The sequence below is a fragment of the Carassius gibelio genome, chromosome A22 (genome assembly GCF_023724105.1).
Source record: "Carassius gibelio isolate Cgi1373 ecotype wild population from Czech Republic chromosome A22, carGib1.2-hapl.c, whole genome shotgun sequence".
In the NCBI taxonomy this organism is placed as follows: domain Eukaryota; kingdom Metazoa; phylum Chordata; class Actinopteri; order Cypriniformes; family Cyprinidae; genus Carassius; species Carassius gibelio.
The window spans coordinates 11,365,910-11,382,708 of NC_068392.1; the positions used below are offsets into that span (position 1 = coordinate 11,365,910).

At 37.8% G+C, this 16,799-nt stretch overlaps 1 protein-coding gene across 5 annotated transcripts in view; it reads right to left on the minus strand.

Annotated features, from left to right (window-relative positions):
• LOC127943241 (transducin-like enhancer protein 4) overlaps window positions 1–16,799 on the minus strand; it is a 39,284-nt gene that overhangs the window by 21,531 nt on the left and 954 nt on the right. For 4 of the 5 annotated variants that reach the window (XM_052539555.1, XM_052539556.1, XM_052539557.1 and 1 more), the window contains exons 2-4: window positions 10,267–10,364; window positions 9,137–9,200; window positions 1,685–1,729 (exon numbers count right to left, since the gene is read on the minus strand). In XM_052539555.1, coding sequence (XP_052395515.1) covers window positions 1,685–1,729; window positions 9,137–9,200; window positions 10,267–10,364 — 207 coding nt within the window. Of the gene's footprint in view, window positions 1–1,684; window positions 1,730–9,136; window positions 9,201–10,266; window positions 10,365–16,799 lie in introns of those variants that run through there. The other variant, XM_052539558.1, reaches the window with a different exon arrangement.

Genomic DNA, 16,799 nt, shown 5'->3' on the forward strand with positions numbered 1-16,799 from the left:
ATTTATATGAAATTATTTGAAAGTTAATTTATATTAATAGATCAAATAAAAATATATTCAAATCAAAAGTTTTTGGGTACATGATGTTGTCAGATACCCCATGAACTGCTCTTGTTTGGATGAGTTTGTATTTAGTTTGTATTCATATTTGTTTGTGCACACATGTGCAGGAATGTGCCCACATCCCCCCTCTGTAAGTGCTCTCCCCCTCCGCACATTTAATTACCCATGAGCCTTTGCATGTGTGTAGAGTTTTGTGTATATATGTATGCTCGTGTCCTCCTTTGTGAGCGTGTCTGATTTTCAGTGCTTTACTGCTCTCTTTTCTTTTACGGTTTCTTTTTTTCCCTTTTTCCGAATGGAAGGGCCATCAATCAGAGAGAAAGAGAGGGGAGAGCGAGGGAGGAGAGGGGGATATTGGCGGAGCGCCAAGGGAAGAGAGGCTGGCACACTGCCCAGAAAAAAAAGAGAGAAAAAGAGAGAGCGAGCATCACTAGAGCGAGCCCAAATGAGAGAAGGAGGGAATTCAAGAGAGAGAACAAGCACAGATAGAGAGAGAAAAGGGATGAAAGAGACAGTGACAGAGAGAGAGAGAGAGAGAGCAGTGTGACAGATGAGCAGAAGAGAAAATGAGGCCTTTATTGAATACCTCTTCGCCTGTGACCACAATCAGTGATTAGAACGTCATTGCTTAATATTTGCCTTTAAATGTCTGAAGAGAGAGAGAGTAAGAAAGAGACAGAGAGAGAGAAAGAGGCTCCATTAGACATAAAGAGGGCAGAATGATAAGACCAGACCTGCATCCGGGGGCATCGCTTTAAAGGTGCATGTGTGTGTGCGTATGTGTGTGGCTTCATATTTTATGGTTCTGCTGTGTGTTTTTTTTTTGTGCACTATCCCACCTTTCTCTCTCACACACACCTCACTGCATTGGCTGTAATCATAATGCCAGAGCCATTAGAGAGGCTGTTTCACAGTATTGCTGAAAACCACAGCCATGCACACACACACACACACACACACACACACACACACACACACACACATGCATGTAGATACAGATAGACAGATAGATAGAAATAAAACAAATATTATCACAATATAATTAATATGACAATGATTCAGTGAACTGTGATTGAGATGCCAATCATGTGCAAACATCATCAGAGCATTGCTGAAAATCATGTGCCGATTTCACACAGCACACACATAAATACATACACACATTGACTCATCTAGATCTCTGTCTTCCCACCCCTCATATATTGTCTTAATCCAGTGCTTTACATGAACTGGGACAGGAGTGTTTATAAAACAGATCCAACCAACGCATTTAAATTGTCAGACCACATGAAACGAGACATTTATAAACCAGATCCAAAACGCATCACATGTGCTACAAGTGTGAACGGTCAGGTTATATGAAATCAGATGTGTACAAACCAAATCCAAACCACATCCACGTGTGTCAGATCACATCAAATTAGACTTTTAAAAGCTGGCCCCAAACCACATCCAAATATGTTACAGGTGTGAACAGTCAGACCACATGCACATTGCATAGCTGCAAGTTCTGATAATCTGATTCGTGTGCAATGCGAACAGAAAATAAGATGCCGTTTTGGAGTGCTAAAACACCACGAGCAAAACGGTTTGGTGAATTCACCCAACAGGTTTGTCTTACCTGTTTGTGCATCTCAATGTTGAGCCCATAGGACATCTCGTAGTACTGTGGGAACACAAGTGTGAGAGTATCAATCAGCACTGTGATGAATTAAACAGCAGTGAATCACCATCAATCAAATTAAAACCTGACACACCAACGACTTGCTTGAACTACAGGAAGACGGAGAGTTTGAACGCGTCCTCGTCTGCTTCAGCAGGCAGAAGATGAAGATGAAACCTGACACAACTGCTCACTTATTCGGTGTCTTTCTCAGGCTGTCTGTCTCACTTACACACTCGGTAACTGCTCGGTGTGCAGCTCGATTTTCTACAATTATTTTTCCTCTTCTCTCCCTTTATCTCGGTCTTTACAGTCAGCTCCCTCGTTACCGACCTTCCTTTTAATCCTCCTCTCCCCTGCCCTTCTCTTCTATTATTCTGTAAACTCCATTTCCCATCCGTGATGTGTGCCTGACCTCCTCTCTTCTACCAAACCTTCTCTGCGGTTTAATCTCAGGATTAAAGTCTCCTCATTTCTAATGACAGTGACTGGAAACCCAAAAGTGTCGATTTGAGGTTAATGAGTGGTGAAATATTCGGCATTCTGCACATTTCTCATCCGAAACCCCCCGTCCCCCCACCTACAAATATGAATGCATGATGTAGGTGCCCTGGTGCCGGCTCTGCATGTAGCCTATGCCTATGCTATAAAAAACTGTTATAAAATATCAATAAGGTAAAGATTTTTGTTTTGTTTAATTAATGCACAGGCACAGTTTGTCTCCAAAACTCATTTCAAGCCACCTCAAGACTTTAAGATCATGAGAACTATAAATCCAGTCAAGCGTATCCAAACTTTTGACTGGCAGTTTAAAGGCAAGTCTATAAAATGAACCATTTTAGACATGTGTTGCGCTGGATTCAAATTTATTGCATTTCCACTATTGATCGTTCTGGTGGGTGATGAATTTTAGATAAAGCGTGACATAACAGCCAAACTATTTCCCCATCTATCTGGTCTGCTGGCACACACACAAATATAAATCACGTTCGCTGGTTCTGCATGCTGATAGTGCAGCAGGGCCGCTGGAAGCGGATCCGTTTTAAAAAGCCCTACAGCGGCCCAGAAGACTATTCAGCATCGTTCATATTACCTCACTTTCAGCCAAAAAAGGTCTCTGCATCATTTCAGACCAACATTAGTTCTCAGCATTTTTTGATGTAGAATAAATCCAGGAAAAAAACACTGAGCAGAAATTCAAATTCACACTAAAATAGGTCATATATCAGCCAATGAATCGACCTGGCCAACATATCGGTACCAACTGAATGGAAATGCTTCCATTAGCCAGCCTTAACACGAAAATGAAACTACACTGGTTTGGGGAAACCGTGTCCTAGGTATTTGGTAGCCAATCTAGAAATCATATAGCAACACCCTGGCAACCGCCCAGAACACTCCAGAATCAAAGAGAACAGACAAACATGACACAAATTGAGCTGTAGGCTACTTAACGTGGCAGCAGGAGAACGTCATCAGTTTAACTGACAAGAGGTCTATTACTTCAACCTACACACAGTCCTGTAAATAAGAGGTTTAATTAAGCTGAAATAGTTTAAGCAGTCAGCATGTCGTGTCTACAGTCTCTCCCTAAAGAAAGTGTTGAATGACAGAGTGCCAGACAGGCAATCTAAGGACGGGACACCTTTAGTCCTTTAGTTTTAACTCTACTAAACATCTTTTGGCTTCCTTGGCTACAAGGAAGATATAAAGATAAAATGACAGGACTCCATTAAGGACAGACGAAAGGCCTGGGACCAGTGTGAGAGAGTTTGGGACCCTACAGGTAATTTGTTGTGCTCATGGGGACATGGGCTGTCATATTCCCTGTCTTCCTACAAGGCAAAATGCTCATTACAAAAAAAAAAAAAAAAAAAAAAATTAATAATATATATATATATATATATATATATATATATATATATATATATATATATATATATATATATATATATATATATATATATATATATAAATATAAAATACAAATATTTAGACGCATAAAAACTGGAAGATTTAGTATGACAAAAAACTGTAAAAACTGGACATGGTTTAAATATGATTAAAAAAAATAGCTAAACTGTATGAAATTATGGCTGAATTTATAAACATTCTGATCTTATCTATGTGTCAGGAGCAAATGTAATTTTTTAATTTAATATTTTTTTTATTTAAAAACATTTCACAAAAAAAGATTAAATACAATTATAACCAATTTAATTTCAACAATTTAAAATAAAATTTAAAACTTTGCATAGGATGCTTGTGTAGGCTATTTAAAGCTTTCACTGTGGCGTGTTGTTTTTGTGTGATTGTGGTCAGATAGTAACACGCTTTCGGCTTGTGATGGCTTCGTTTTCCTGCGGCTCGTTGTTATAGGCCTATAAGCTCTCGAATGTTATGTGCATTCTCATTGTACAGCGCGAGTGTGTGTGTGATCCCTCGAGTGTGTCAGTGTATGTGTGTGTTGTCTAGAGCAGATTGTGCACGACATGTGGCGGATGTAGCGGGGCTCAATGCGGCTGAGGTTCAACAAAGCCTCTCCTCCTGCCGCAGCCGCGGTGTGTGTGTGTGTGTGTGTGTATTAGTCCCCAGCGGTCTAACGAGGGGCTATATCTACTGGGTGTCCCCTGGTTCAACCCGGCAGCTGTTTGCCATCCGTCGCTTGTACTCATATCCTGCTGTTTCGCTGGTCACTCGGATCTGGCTCAAATCTCTGTAGGTGTGTATGTGTGTGTGTATGTGTGTGTGTCCATTCCACTGTACTGGATGCATCTTCTAAGCTCAGACACATTGATTGGCTCATCCTGATCTAGTATTATTAGACAGGCAACATTGATGAGATATAATTTCCATTGGGCTTGTCTCTCAGGCTCATCACATCTGCCACAACCCATTTTACACCAAACAGCCCAATTTGAATCGACCGATATAAAAATAGCCGTCCCCTGTGCTGCCAAAAGAGCTCCACAAGAGGAAATACTAAACAGATTTGCATTTTCAGTAAGAAATACCAGAGTTTGTCAAGGTAAAAAAGGATTTTAGGCTTTCAGCATGCAAGACCAATCAAATTTCAGTATGCAGATATCAACATCACGGTTGATTTTATAGATGTTGGAGATTCTGATATGTAAAATGTGTTGAGTTTCTTGTAGAAGTCGCATTTACAACTTATTAAACTTATAAACTTGTACCCATATATAACACTCCAGACATCTTAAATAGTAAAATGCAGTTAAGCAGGTATTTCTGTTTAATAATTCCTACAGTTGACCATTTTTAATGTCTTAATTGAAGAATAATATGACAACAAACGAAAGACACTCAACCACTATTTAAAAGTCAGTCATATAGGTTTGGAACGACATGAGGATGAGTAAATGATAACTCATATCATTTCAATCAGTTACAAGCCGAAGAAAGAGCCGTATCATAAAGGATTTCATTATACGTCCTTTTTTTCCCCCAGACAATAAAGAGATATTATACGAAAGCCATGAGCGCCGTTAGTGACAGTGCTGTTGGCGGCTGTTCTTGAATCCGAGACTGAATTACGAGTTACCTGGCAAGTTTCCTGACAGACGGGAGAAAATTGTGAGTGTGTTATTAGCCACACAAAACCAGAGGCGTGATTCATAGACTGACTATTCATATCACCGTAATTATAGATGAATGCCATTTTATCAAATTGAATTTAGCAATAAATAAGCATAAGGAGTATGGAAATGTTCTGTTAGGGAACACTATTGAAACTGTAATGCAAACAAATATTAATGTGTACAACAACACTAATAATATCTCCCATTTGCTCTCATATCTGTTCAAGTCTTTCTCTAAGAATGCAAGCAGATTAAATGGAGACTTTCGCCTGCTTCTCAGATTTTTTTCATTACCAAAAAAAAAAAACATAGTACTCTCAAAGAGTATAGAAACGACAAAAATTAAACTCAACTAGCAGTGTCAAAATACTAGATTTTCACCATTTTATAATGGGTGGCAACAGCTAGCTCTCAGAATGTATTTTTGCATTTAAAAATGTGAAACTTAGGACAGTGGAATAGAAAAAAATAAACAGGTTTCACTTTTTTTTTTTTTTTTTACTTATTTTAACTTGAGGGGCTTCCTTTTTATTTCAATCTAACATGATTGCATAGAAAAACAATCAAAAAGCTGTGCAGTGGAATGTAAAAATGCAATAGCGCCACCTACTGTGTTGGAGTGTCAACCAGACAGTTACTGGCGCTGGATTATTTACAATGTTAATCTTAAATGCAGTGTCAAGATGTGAAGTGATATTTACATGTTTTACATATTGTGGTTATTATCAATACAATTATACTAAGAAACCAATGATCTCAGTGTCTTAAAAATTGTGATCAGATTTGTCAGATTAGTCATGAGGCATCAACAAAAATGCCAAGATGTCAATATAACCTCAAACATTTCTCATAACAATGATCTAATTTACATACTGCACCTTCATTTTTTAGCTCTATACTCTCACAGCATGTCAACAATTGTCTCACAAAGAGTTACAAGAAACATCAGAGCAGATGGAGTACAAAAAATGAGAACGGCAAAGGTTTCGTGAGCTATGAAAGAGCAACTCTGAGCAATAAAATGTTCCTGAGTTGTTTTGACCAACATATGATGGATACATTGGATGAAGGCAAACAGAACCTCACGGCTTTGAAATCAAGCTTGTGTAGATGTTTTTTTTTTTCCAAGAACGTTTTGGACCTTTACTAAAGTTAAACGTGCAATGTAAATAAAAGGTGTTTTGAGACATTTTTTTTTGTACATTTAAAAAAAAAAAATACAAATAACTTTTGCAATTAGTTTTGGTGCTGTTAATCTAGCAGAAATTGTGTACTGTAGCTTTAAATGAGAGTTAAAAGTTCAACAGAAAGTAAATCAAACTTGAATTTTTGAAAAAGCTTTTGAGAAATGTTATTTATTTATTGATTTGCAATTAGCTTTGGTGCTGCTAAAATTAAATTAAATTTAATACTGAAAGAGATTTCACATTTTAAAATTGTTTTTGAAGCCGTGGTGTGTCAACTTTTTTTTTTTCTTCTTTTCTTTTTTTCATCAGAGAAAGACTTTAAGCAACCTGCCAATTAGCTTTGCTGCCTCCAGTGGATCAGAAATTGAGTACCGTAGCTTTAAATGCGAGTTAAGCGTGAACGTAAATGAATTGCAGCACTACTGCTTGCTTTATAATTAGATTTGTTTGGTTTGGAAATATCAAGTTAGTTTTCCATCACAGGGCAGCAACAAGTTTCTCTTAAAACAGGAGCAATCCATTAGTGCTTTCTTTTTCTTTTTTTTATTAAAATTCTCTGCACTCGGTCTTTTTCCTCACACACACAGCAGCACTCAAACGTTAAGCTTACTAAAGAGTAATAGTTTTCAAATGTGTCTTATCCTTTCTGCCTTCCTGGTTCCCCCTTCTCCTCCTCCTCTTTGTCTCCTTCTTGTGTTTTTCTCTCTCTGCCCTCATCTTTTCGTCGTCTTACTGTCTCCCGCTGTGTCTTTACACAGTCTCTCTCACTCTTTCAGTTCTTCTCCTCTTCATCTACTCTATCAGCCTTTATCTTCCCCTCCTCTTTCTTCTTTTTTACTGCTGCGTTTCAATCACCACTCTCTCTCTCTCTCTCTTTAACTCACTCCCTCACTCTTTTACTCTCCTCGTTCGTCTTTGCTGCTGATCTCTCCTTATGTTCTCTCTCTCTGTGACTGTAATGTTCGGAGGAGAACAGTGAGCATCAGACGGTTGAGTTGGGCCGGGGGTGTTACTGCAAAAGCTGCGCATTAGCCTTTGCATCCTCTGCTGCCCCAGGGTCTGGATTACACACAACGGTCACAGAGAGACCATGTAGATGGGCGCTCATTAAAGTTTAGATCATGATCAGGACACACACACACACAAATACGGCAGCCCACAATCTGGATTTAGAATTTAATAGTTAATGATGATGATTTACTGAAGCGGATTTAAACCTCTTTCTTCCAAATGAGCATAATAGTTTAGGATGTTACAATAAATGTACTAAACCATGAGGCCAGATTTAGATTTATGAGCTAGATGTTTAATCAGGACCAGGGCACCAAACTCAACAAGATGCAAAATGATTTCTTTATTTGAGCCTTAGCTTTATTGTTTATATTATTATCATTAATTGATCATTATATTATTAATACATATAATTATTATTTATTTATTAAAATTGGCTTTACATAAATATTAATTAAAAATAGTTCTAAATAATTAAAAACAACTAAATAAATGCATTTTTTTAATTATTGCTTGATTCGGCATTGGCTGGAATTTTTTTTTTAGCCACAGTCTTGTTGATTCTATTATGTATATTATTATTTAATATGTATTTATATTGTTGATAAATATTAGTATTGATTTGAATATATTGAATATATAGTATAAAATGAATATATAAAACATATACAAACAAATCAATGTATTTTTGCTTTATTGGACTGATAATATTTAAGGACATTAGTTCAGGTTGTGTCGCAAGCTAGATTCAAACCTGAATCTTCCAAAGGGACACTACACAACAATGTTTTTTTTTTTTTATGTCTTCACATGCTTTTGTTTTATTGAATAGATACCAGAAAGATTTGAATCTACTTCTTCTGAATCTGCATCATGGCTCAGCATATTAATACAAAGGCCACAACCTCAACTTATTTTTTTAAATAACTCTGGGGGCGTTTTGCTTTATTGGATAGATAGTGGAGATAGAGATGACAAGACCTTCAGCATTGCTCAAAATATCAGGAGTGTGTGTGCCAACCACTGAGCCACGGCACTGAACAAAGCTTTTAACACTTGAATATCATCCAATTCACTGGCTCTCTTGTTTTTGTTAGGCAGGAGACTAACGCACCATCGCAAATGAGCTCTGAAAACTATTTCATGCCCATCAACAAATAAATCATTCACTAAAGAGCGATGAGAAGAACATGCAGTCCGGTCTAGTCGTCAAAGAGCGCAGATAGAAAAATATGGTAAACTATAAATGCATGAAAATAAAGGGGAAGGCTGATGAAACTAGTTTTAGTGAACATGGCAGGGCTAGCAGGCTAAATATAGTCTTCTGGGTTATCTGCTTTCTGCAAGCACTGAATCCTTGTTCCCTCTCATTATTTACAAGTCTGTGCTTGTGATCTTTGTTTCTCTCTTTCCATCTCTTTTCTCTCTTCCTTCTCCCTCACTTTTCCATCTCCCCCAACCCCTATCGTAATCCCGCTGAGTCCTCAGGTTAACCAAACACCCCGTAACATGAAATCAAACGCAATCTCTCTTTATACACACAGATGGGCTTTGATGCTGTATTTACTGGAGCGCACGGCAGATCTGACGATATTAGGGTTGAACAAGCTCACCATGATATAGTGGCGCTGCATCTCTGTCTTCTCGCTGGCCAACTTCTCACAGTCTAGTTTGAGACTGTGAAAACACAAAACAAAAAAATTATTAATTGTATGTGTTAATCAAATATTGATGGTAATTTGATGCTAACCACTCGTCAACGTATCAGAAACCAAGTCAGACACTTCTGAATCACGTAGATGAATAAGAACGAATCAGTTAAATTAACTGAAAACCGTTTGATGATTGATGATTATAACAAACTTAAGACAATCTGATTCACTAAAATGAATCAGAATGATTAAACTCACGTAAAGGAATCAAAATAAACAAATTACCTTCAATGAATCATAATAATAACACACGCATAAAATAATCAGAATAAACCAGTTTACGTAAATGAATCAGAAGAAACCTATACACTTTAGTGAATAATATTAAATCAATTAAATTAAATGAATTAAAGGAAACTGATTCAGTTGAATGAATCAGAATGACCTAACTCACTTTAAGGAATCAGAAAAATGCAACAATCTAAGCAAATCAATTGATTGAAATGAATAAGAATGAATCAATTCACTTAAATGAATCAGAAGAAACAATTGACTTGCAGAAATCAAACCAAATTGATTGACTTGAATCGGATTCAATCCACTTAATCACAAGGGATCAGAACAAACCAATTCACTTCAATGAACAAGAATGAATTATTTTACTTAAATAAATCAGATAAAAAAACAGGAACAAGCTGATTCACTCAGTGGAATCAACACAAACCGATTCAGTTAAAAGAATCAACAAACCAAATCATTCAAATGAATCAAACTTCTCGAATGCCATTTACAGCATTACAGGACAGTTCAGCAGAGCTTATTTGATTATCGTTTCAGTTTGCTAATTAACTTGGTATTTGAAAAGCTACTGAAAATGTGGTTAAATTAGCAGCATCGCCAGTTTAATCAGTTCTCACTAATTCTAGTCATTCCCAACACAGATTTCAGTGGATAAAATGAAAATGCTGATGTCACACTGTATAATATGCTGTATAATACACATCCAGCCAGTTCTTAGCCTGTAGGAAGAGATTCATAAATAATCAAAAGTGTTTCAGAACCAGGGAGTTAATCAGCTCAAATGATCCGACCTGTGGTACTGAGCCTGAAGGAACTGGAACTCCTCTTTAATGCGGTCCAGAGTCTCCAGCACCGTGAACTTGAATGACTGTCCAGGCTGCAGAGGTACCTGAGAAGAGAGAGAAAGAGATGGCTCATTAATCAGTAAGCAGCCATACCTCTGTGCTGGAAGACTGGTTAAATTAATGTACCAAAATTGACTCATTGAAACATAATTGAAAAAGTGCTCCCACGGCATTACCTTTGATCTCGGCCTCACTACAAACGCTACATGCATTTTTTTTGAGGGAGGAATTTAAAAAAAATACATTTTATAACAACAGCACTTCTACGGTGTCATAGTAAACCTCGTTCTACAAAATGTTTTCACAAGATTTAACTCTAACTCTAGATAGATTGCACTTCCCAATCTCAAGAATGAATCATTAAAGCAAAATTAAATTTTTGCATTACAAAACTTCTATCCCATGAGGCCATAGGAGAGGAGCTGCAAATGGCTAAGAATCCCAGTAGCGGTTGTTTCAATCACTTCGTTTTTAAGAGCATTTTGAAGTATCGCATCAGAAACGAGTGATGGAAACCCCTAATTTCGAAAAGTTTTTGACTTGTGTGAATTTTATTTTTTAATATGAATAATGGAAGATGGAAATGCATTCGCTGTATAAATTCTAATGCAGCGAACATTAAACCCACGTGACTAATTGGCTTTTTCCGCTGATGGTTTCTTACTGCACCGTCATCCGTCACTTGATGGAATCGCAATCTAATAAAAAAAAAAAGCTTTGAGCTTTGAAAAGATTCGCTTTACATTTGGATGGAATCCTAGCTTATGACAACATGGCAGATGTAGCACGTCAAATCTGACAGAGTACACACATTCATACAATACAGAGAATACTTTTATTTAACTATTTTAAACAATTAAACCATTAAAGTCACAAAGTTAGTTTTTATGCAGTAGTAGTACCTACTTAATATACAATTTCGGAAACAGCTAAAGGGTTTAGGTTGATTCCTGAATGAATGATTTTGTTTTTGTGAATCAAAAAGACTAATGAATCAATCACATAGATTACTGAAATAAGAGTGTGTTTTAATCCGATCCCACTGTATTTTTATCTACATCTTCTCCTCATTAAGACCCGAATCCTTTCCTTTGCTATTTTTAAACACGTGTCCCATTCTGTCCGCTGCTTCCTAAAATGGCCGCCTTTGTCCCGTGCTCCTCCGGGCTTCCAGTTTTCTCTCTGAAGCTCGGTGACCGGCGAGTGGCTAAAGACTGGCGCTTTTCACGAGCTTAATTAGTCTAGACAAACGGAATTCAATTAAATTTCAATTAGGCTACTGGTGGAGGTCAGACACTCTGTGAGCTTTCGGGTAATTAAGCTGCAGACGCACAGCTGAATGGATGAGTTCAGTACACACACACACCACCGTGTTTGTGTGTGGATAGAGGGCCGTCGTGTCCCTACTGACCATCATTCATTCAAACGTGTGTGTGTGTGTGTGTGTGTGTACAGTAACTGTCCTGAAAGCAATACAAACCACACAGGGCCAGAACTCACAGCACCATAGTAGGTTCTCACAACACCACAATAGGAAACATCTTATAAAAATATAATGTAGCCACAGACGAATTCCATGAATAACATTGGATTTTTACATTTTTTGAAGGAAATGTGCAGTTTTCAGTGCAAATCCTGCTACCATGAAGCATGGGTTGTGGATGGTTGACAGGGTGTTGCTGTACCATTGCCAGGATGTTGCCATGCATATAATGTTCTAATTGGTTACCATTGCATTGATTTTTGGGTTGCAAAGAGACAGAACATTTTGGAAAAACATTCACACTTTCACATTCACGTTTCTGCAAATAAACAAGGGGGGAAACCCGGGTAAGAGCATCTGTTTAGACACAAGAGTGCGTGTCAGACAGGAGGGGGAATCCTGAAACCCAAAACTGATCCAGTTAATCTGGACGGAGGGGGACGAGGCAGACAGCGAGTCATGTGGGATAGTGGCTAGTCAATCATAATTTAGACGAGCTGCAGCAGGCTACTAGCCTAGAATTACTGAAGATTATCTTCTGAGGGAGGTCAAAGGAGGAGAGAGAGAGACCAGCAGATCCCATAACAATGGTGGGAAATGAAATCTCTCCCGATCGCCCACTCTGCTCATCCCGTGTATCACTGATGGAGTTGCTATTTTGGACACAGTGACTTAAATCTGCTTTGAAGGAGAAGAGAGAGACGTTGAAAGAGGAGCGCCGACAGCTATGGAGATGTCTACAGAGCTGTTTTCCGCTCGCATCCTCGCAGACAGACGGGGATAGAGACATCCATGAAATAATCATCTGCTGGTGAAATATTTAGTGCACAAAGATGCACAAATTGATGAGGATCACCAGAGAGAGGGAGGAAGAGAAGTGTCTTGGGGGGGAACTGGGCGAATGTGTGAGTCTGTATGATCTCACTCTATAAAAACACAGCTTTCCTTCCATGCCGTGTCTCCACAAACTCCTCAAATTCCCAAGACACAAACAATCTGAGGTGCTTCGGTTTAGCAGGAACACTTTGAGCTAGGTGTCACACCCTCATTAAACAATCTGAAAGAAAGTCCTTCCACTATTTCCAATCATTTCTGTGGCTTTTACCCAATCTTAAACCTCAATGAATGCCAGGACGTCGTGTGGCAGGCAATGCAGGTCTGGAGTGGCTTGCTTTATGAGGCAGAGCAAAGCCATCGCTGTCCAATACTGGATTAGGAACCGTGGATTGGCAGGCAGAGAAAACAGCTTTTATACTTCAAAGAGTAAATCAGCAATGGTTTGAGACTAAAGAAAGAAAGAAAGATAGATAAAGAAAGAAGGTCCTCATATGTGTTTCCGACCAGCACTTAATATTGATAAGAAAACAGATATGAAGATAAGAAACCTGCAACCAATTTTAACATCCAAATGTGTCCAGAATAAAAAGATTTATTAAAACAATACGGCTGTGAGTAAAAATGAGCAAAGGAGAGCACACCAGCTCATTGAGAGAGCATATGTGAAAGTTGGACATTTTTTGGCCCAGAAATTTGGCTACAATTTCTGCTTGGCCAACACCACATCAGTGTAACAGAAAGCTGGCATTCAGACACACACATTCATCCAATAACACACACAATTTTTTTTACATAAAATGTATGAATATGATATACAATAAAAAGAATAAAATAAAAAATCATCACTCTTTGCTATTAATCAATAATCAAAGCAGCAATAATCATATATGATCAAGGGTTGGAAGGTGAGACTCATTTTTAAGTGCCATTTTAAGTAGCAAAACTTAATTATTTTATTTACTTTTTTTCAATAAATGCATTTTTAACTAAATCAAACACACTGTGACTAGTATAGTTAAATTCTCAAACAATGAATATCACGAGTCGGGAGTTAAAATTAAAAATGTCTGACCCATGTAGTCTGATTGAACACACACACACACACACACACACACACACACACACACACACACACACACACACACACACACACACACACACACACACACACACACACACACACACACACACACACACACACACACACGGAGCAGTGGGCAGCCATTTATGCTGGGGCGCCCAGGGAGCAGTTGGGGGTTCGATGCCTTGCTCAAGGGCACCTCAGTCGTGGTATTGCCGGCCCGAGATTCGAACCCACAACCTTAGGGTTAGGAGTCTAAACTCTCTAACCTCTAGGCCACGACTTGCCCAAATAAGCATATACAATCATAAGTATAAAAATATAGCCATAATAAGTTAAAGTAATAATAATAGTAATAATAATAATAATAATGTTCAAATATTAAATTAAATGTTTAATGTTAATAAAAAAGTTTTATCCGTTTTTGATAATCCCGGGTAGCTATGGTCATGCAGGTTTGTTTACACATTAAACTTGTGGCCGTGAGAAAAACATGTTGTTACCTTGAAAAATGATCTTGTGGCCACTACATATCACTTTCTCACGAGTAAATATGCTATTCCCATGAATTAATATCTTATGGCCACAACATATCACGTTCCGACGAGTTATTATGTCATGGCCACGACAAAACTAAGTGAACTGAACATGTCACCTCCTGGTCACCGTAGTAATCTGATTCCCAAACAAGTGTTAACCGTTATTATTTGTGAAACTAAATTCTAAAAAACTGTTCTGATTCCCAAACAATGAATCTTATGCAGGGGTTCTTTTCAGTAAATCAAAAACATAGTATGATAAGTGCAGTCTGATTCCCAAATGAGTGGCTCTTCTGAGTCAGTTGTTTTTTTATAAACACTTACTTATTCTTACTGAACTGCCTTCATCACATCGAAACAAAAATAACCAAGGACTGTTACTTTTTCATGTCATGTCAAGTTGTAAAAAGTCATTAAGGGTCAAGATAAACACATTTTTGAAAGAATTCAATAAACATAAATTGGAATATATGTCTTGGAATATATGAGTTATTATATTCTGAAAACTCCTGAGGGCAGTAAATGCAGTATAGGAACGTCTTTCCTCTAAATATGTTTTCCTCAAAAGTAATGCTAAAGGAAAAGGTGCACAGTAGTTATAAGGATTTATAAAACATCCCTCACAATAACTGTCCCTAGTAGTCATCTAACAATATACATTAATAAAAAATCCTTAAACTTCATTTAACACAAATTTCAAGCATTCAAGTTACTTGCCCGTCCACACCAAAAGCAAAAATCTTTTGCAATGTGACATATTGTATTGTATCCTGCTAAATACAGCGGTACTGAACAGGGGTTTCTCTATATTCCATCTTCACCATGACATCAGGATCCATATAAAAACACCCATAAATCCACACAGTGCAAACACAGTCACTATTAGTGATAGTGCAAACAAACCGATGCCTCTTGAGCTACGTGTGCTAATGGACTCATACTACAACCTCTCATTTATATCAGGTTCTCAAACTCCTCGTCATGTCCAACATATCCACAGACCTCCTGCGGTAACTCACACATGACGTCTGTGGCCTTCTCATGCTTAAACGTTAACTGAATGCCAGTTCTACCATCTAGACTCTCCATCTTCAGGATTAAAAACAATGTGTTAAGTGCATTTGATAAACCTTGGACGTTTGTGTTCTATAACAGTCGGAAACTGAAGGCGTGGCTGCAGCGGATTATGAGCTTTCCCTGCCCCGCTTTTTTTATTGTGATTGTTTTTGGCTCCGAAGCACGGAGCACTGTGACGCTTCTCTCATTCCACCTTCCAATCCCCCTGCTTAGGATAACACTAACCACAAAAATCCAGTGGAACCAATTACCAATCCTCCCAATGCAGTTTGCTTAGCAAATCAGGCCTTAACCCTTTCAACAGGCAGATATTGCAGACTGACACACTCATTTCACACCGACAGGCTCCCTCTGATTTGTACTGCATGAATTGTCAAACTAAACTACTGATGGACCAATGTGATTAGTTAAACATTTACGGAATCATCCGGAGACATTTACATTGCTTGAAAAAAATGCAAAGCTAGGGTGGTTTCCAGGGTGTTGTAATGCGAGTTTGTGTTTTGTATATTCAATTTAAGCATTTAGCAGACACTTTTGTCCAAAGCGACTTACAGTTCAGGCTAACATTTTTTACCTAACGTGTTCCCAGGGAATCGAACCCACAACCTTTTGCGCTGCTAATGTAATGCTCTACCACTGAGCCACAGAAACACTATAAGAGATTCAGTTTTGTATAGATTCCAATTAAAGATTTGAACAGGAAGTGACGCCATAAAATAACCATTTTTGGTCCGCTTAAGAACTTTTCAGTGAGCAGTTCTTTAAAAAGCCTTATTTCTTAGTTTGAAGAATATTTCAATAATCTAAAGAATTTTTTTTACTAAAAAGATACTTTCGTGCAACAGAAAGGCACTATGAATGTTAAAGGTTCTTCGTGGAACCACAGATGCAGATAGCAGATGTAACAGTGCTTAGCTGTACTAGATCCGCTAATAAAAAAAACTGTCCTTAACAGAAATTCTCACGGACATGGAGATTTCTTGATTATTTACAGAACAAGAAGTGGTGTGAGCACAAAAGGGCACGTTTATTCTTGACTTTTCTCACACCTTTTTATGAGGGTAAAAATAAAACCATGCTGCAGATTTCACTAGTCCTTTGGAGTTTGTTTACCATATCATTATAATATCATACAATCACTCTGGCTGGGAACCTGATTGTATATTATTATATTTATTCCTTAATAATGTCATCCAATGGCCTCTTCGCTGAAGTCTAAAAAGGTGCGGGAGAGGGTTAAATTGACTTTTTAAATCACCCTTAGATTGCAAGTCTAAGAGGCAAGTAAAGGACATGCACACTAAATCAGTCTCAAGGAACATTTCATTCATTCATGAACACATCTGATGCCTTGTGCTGTCATATAGTACAAGTTTAGGCTTGAACCACATTTAAAACAGGCTGCAATATACGGTAGATTCTTTGGATTCTAGAAACATCAATTAACTAAAGACGGGTC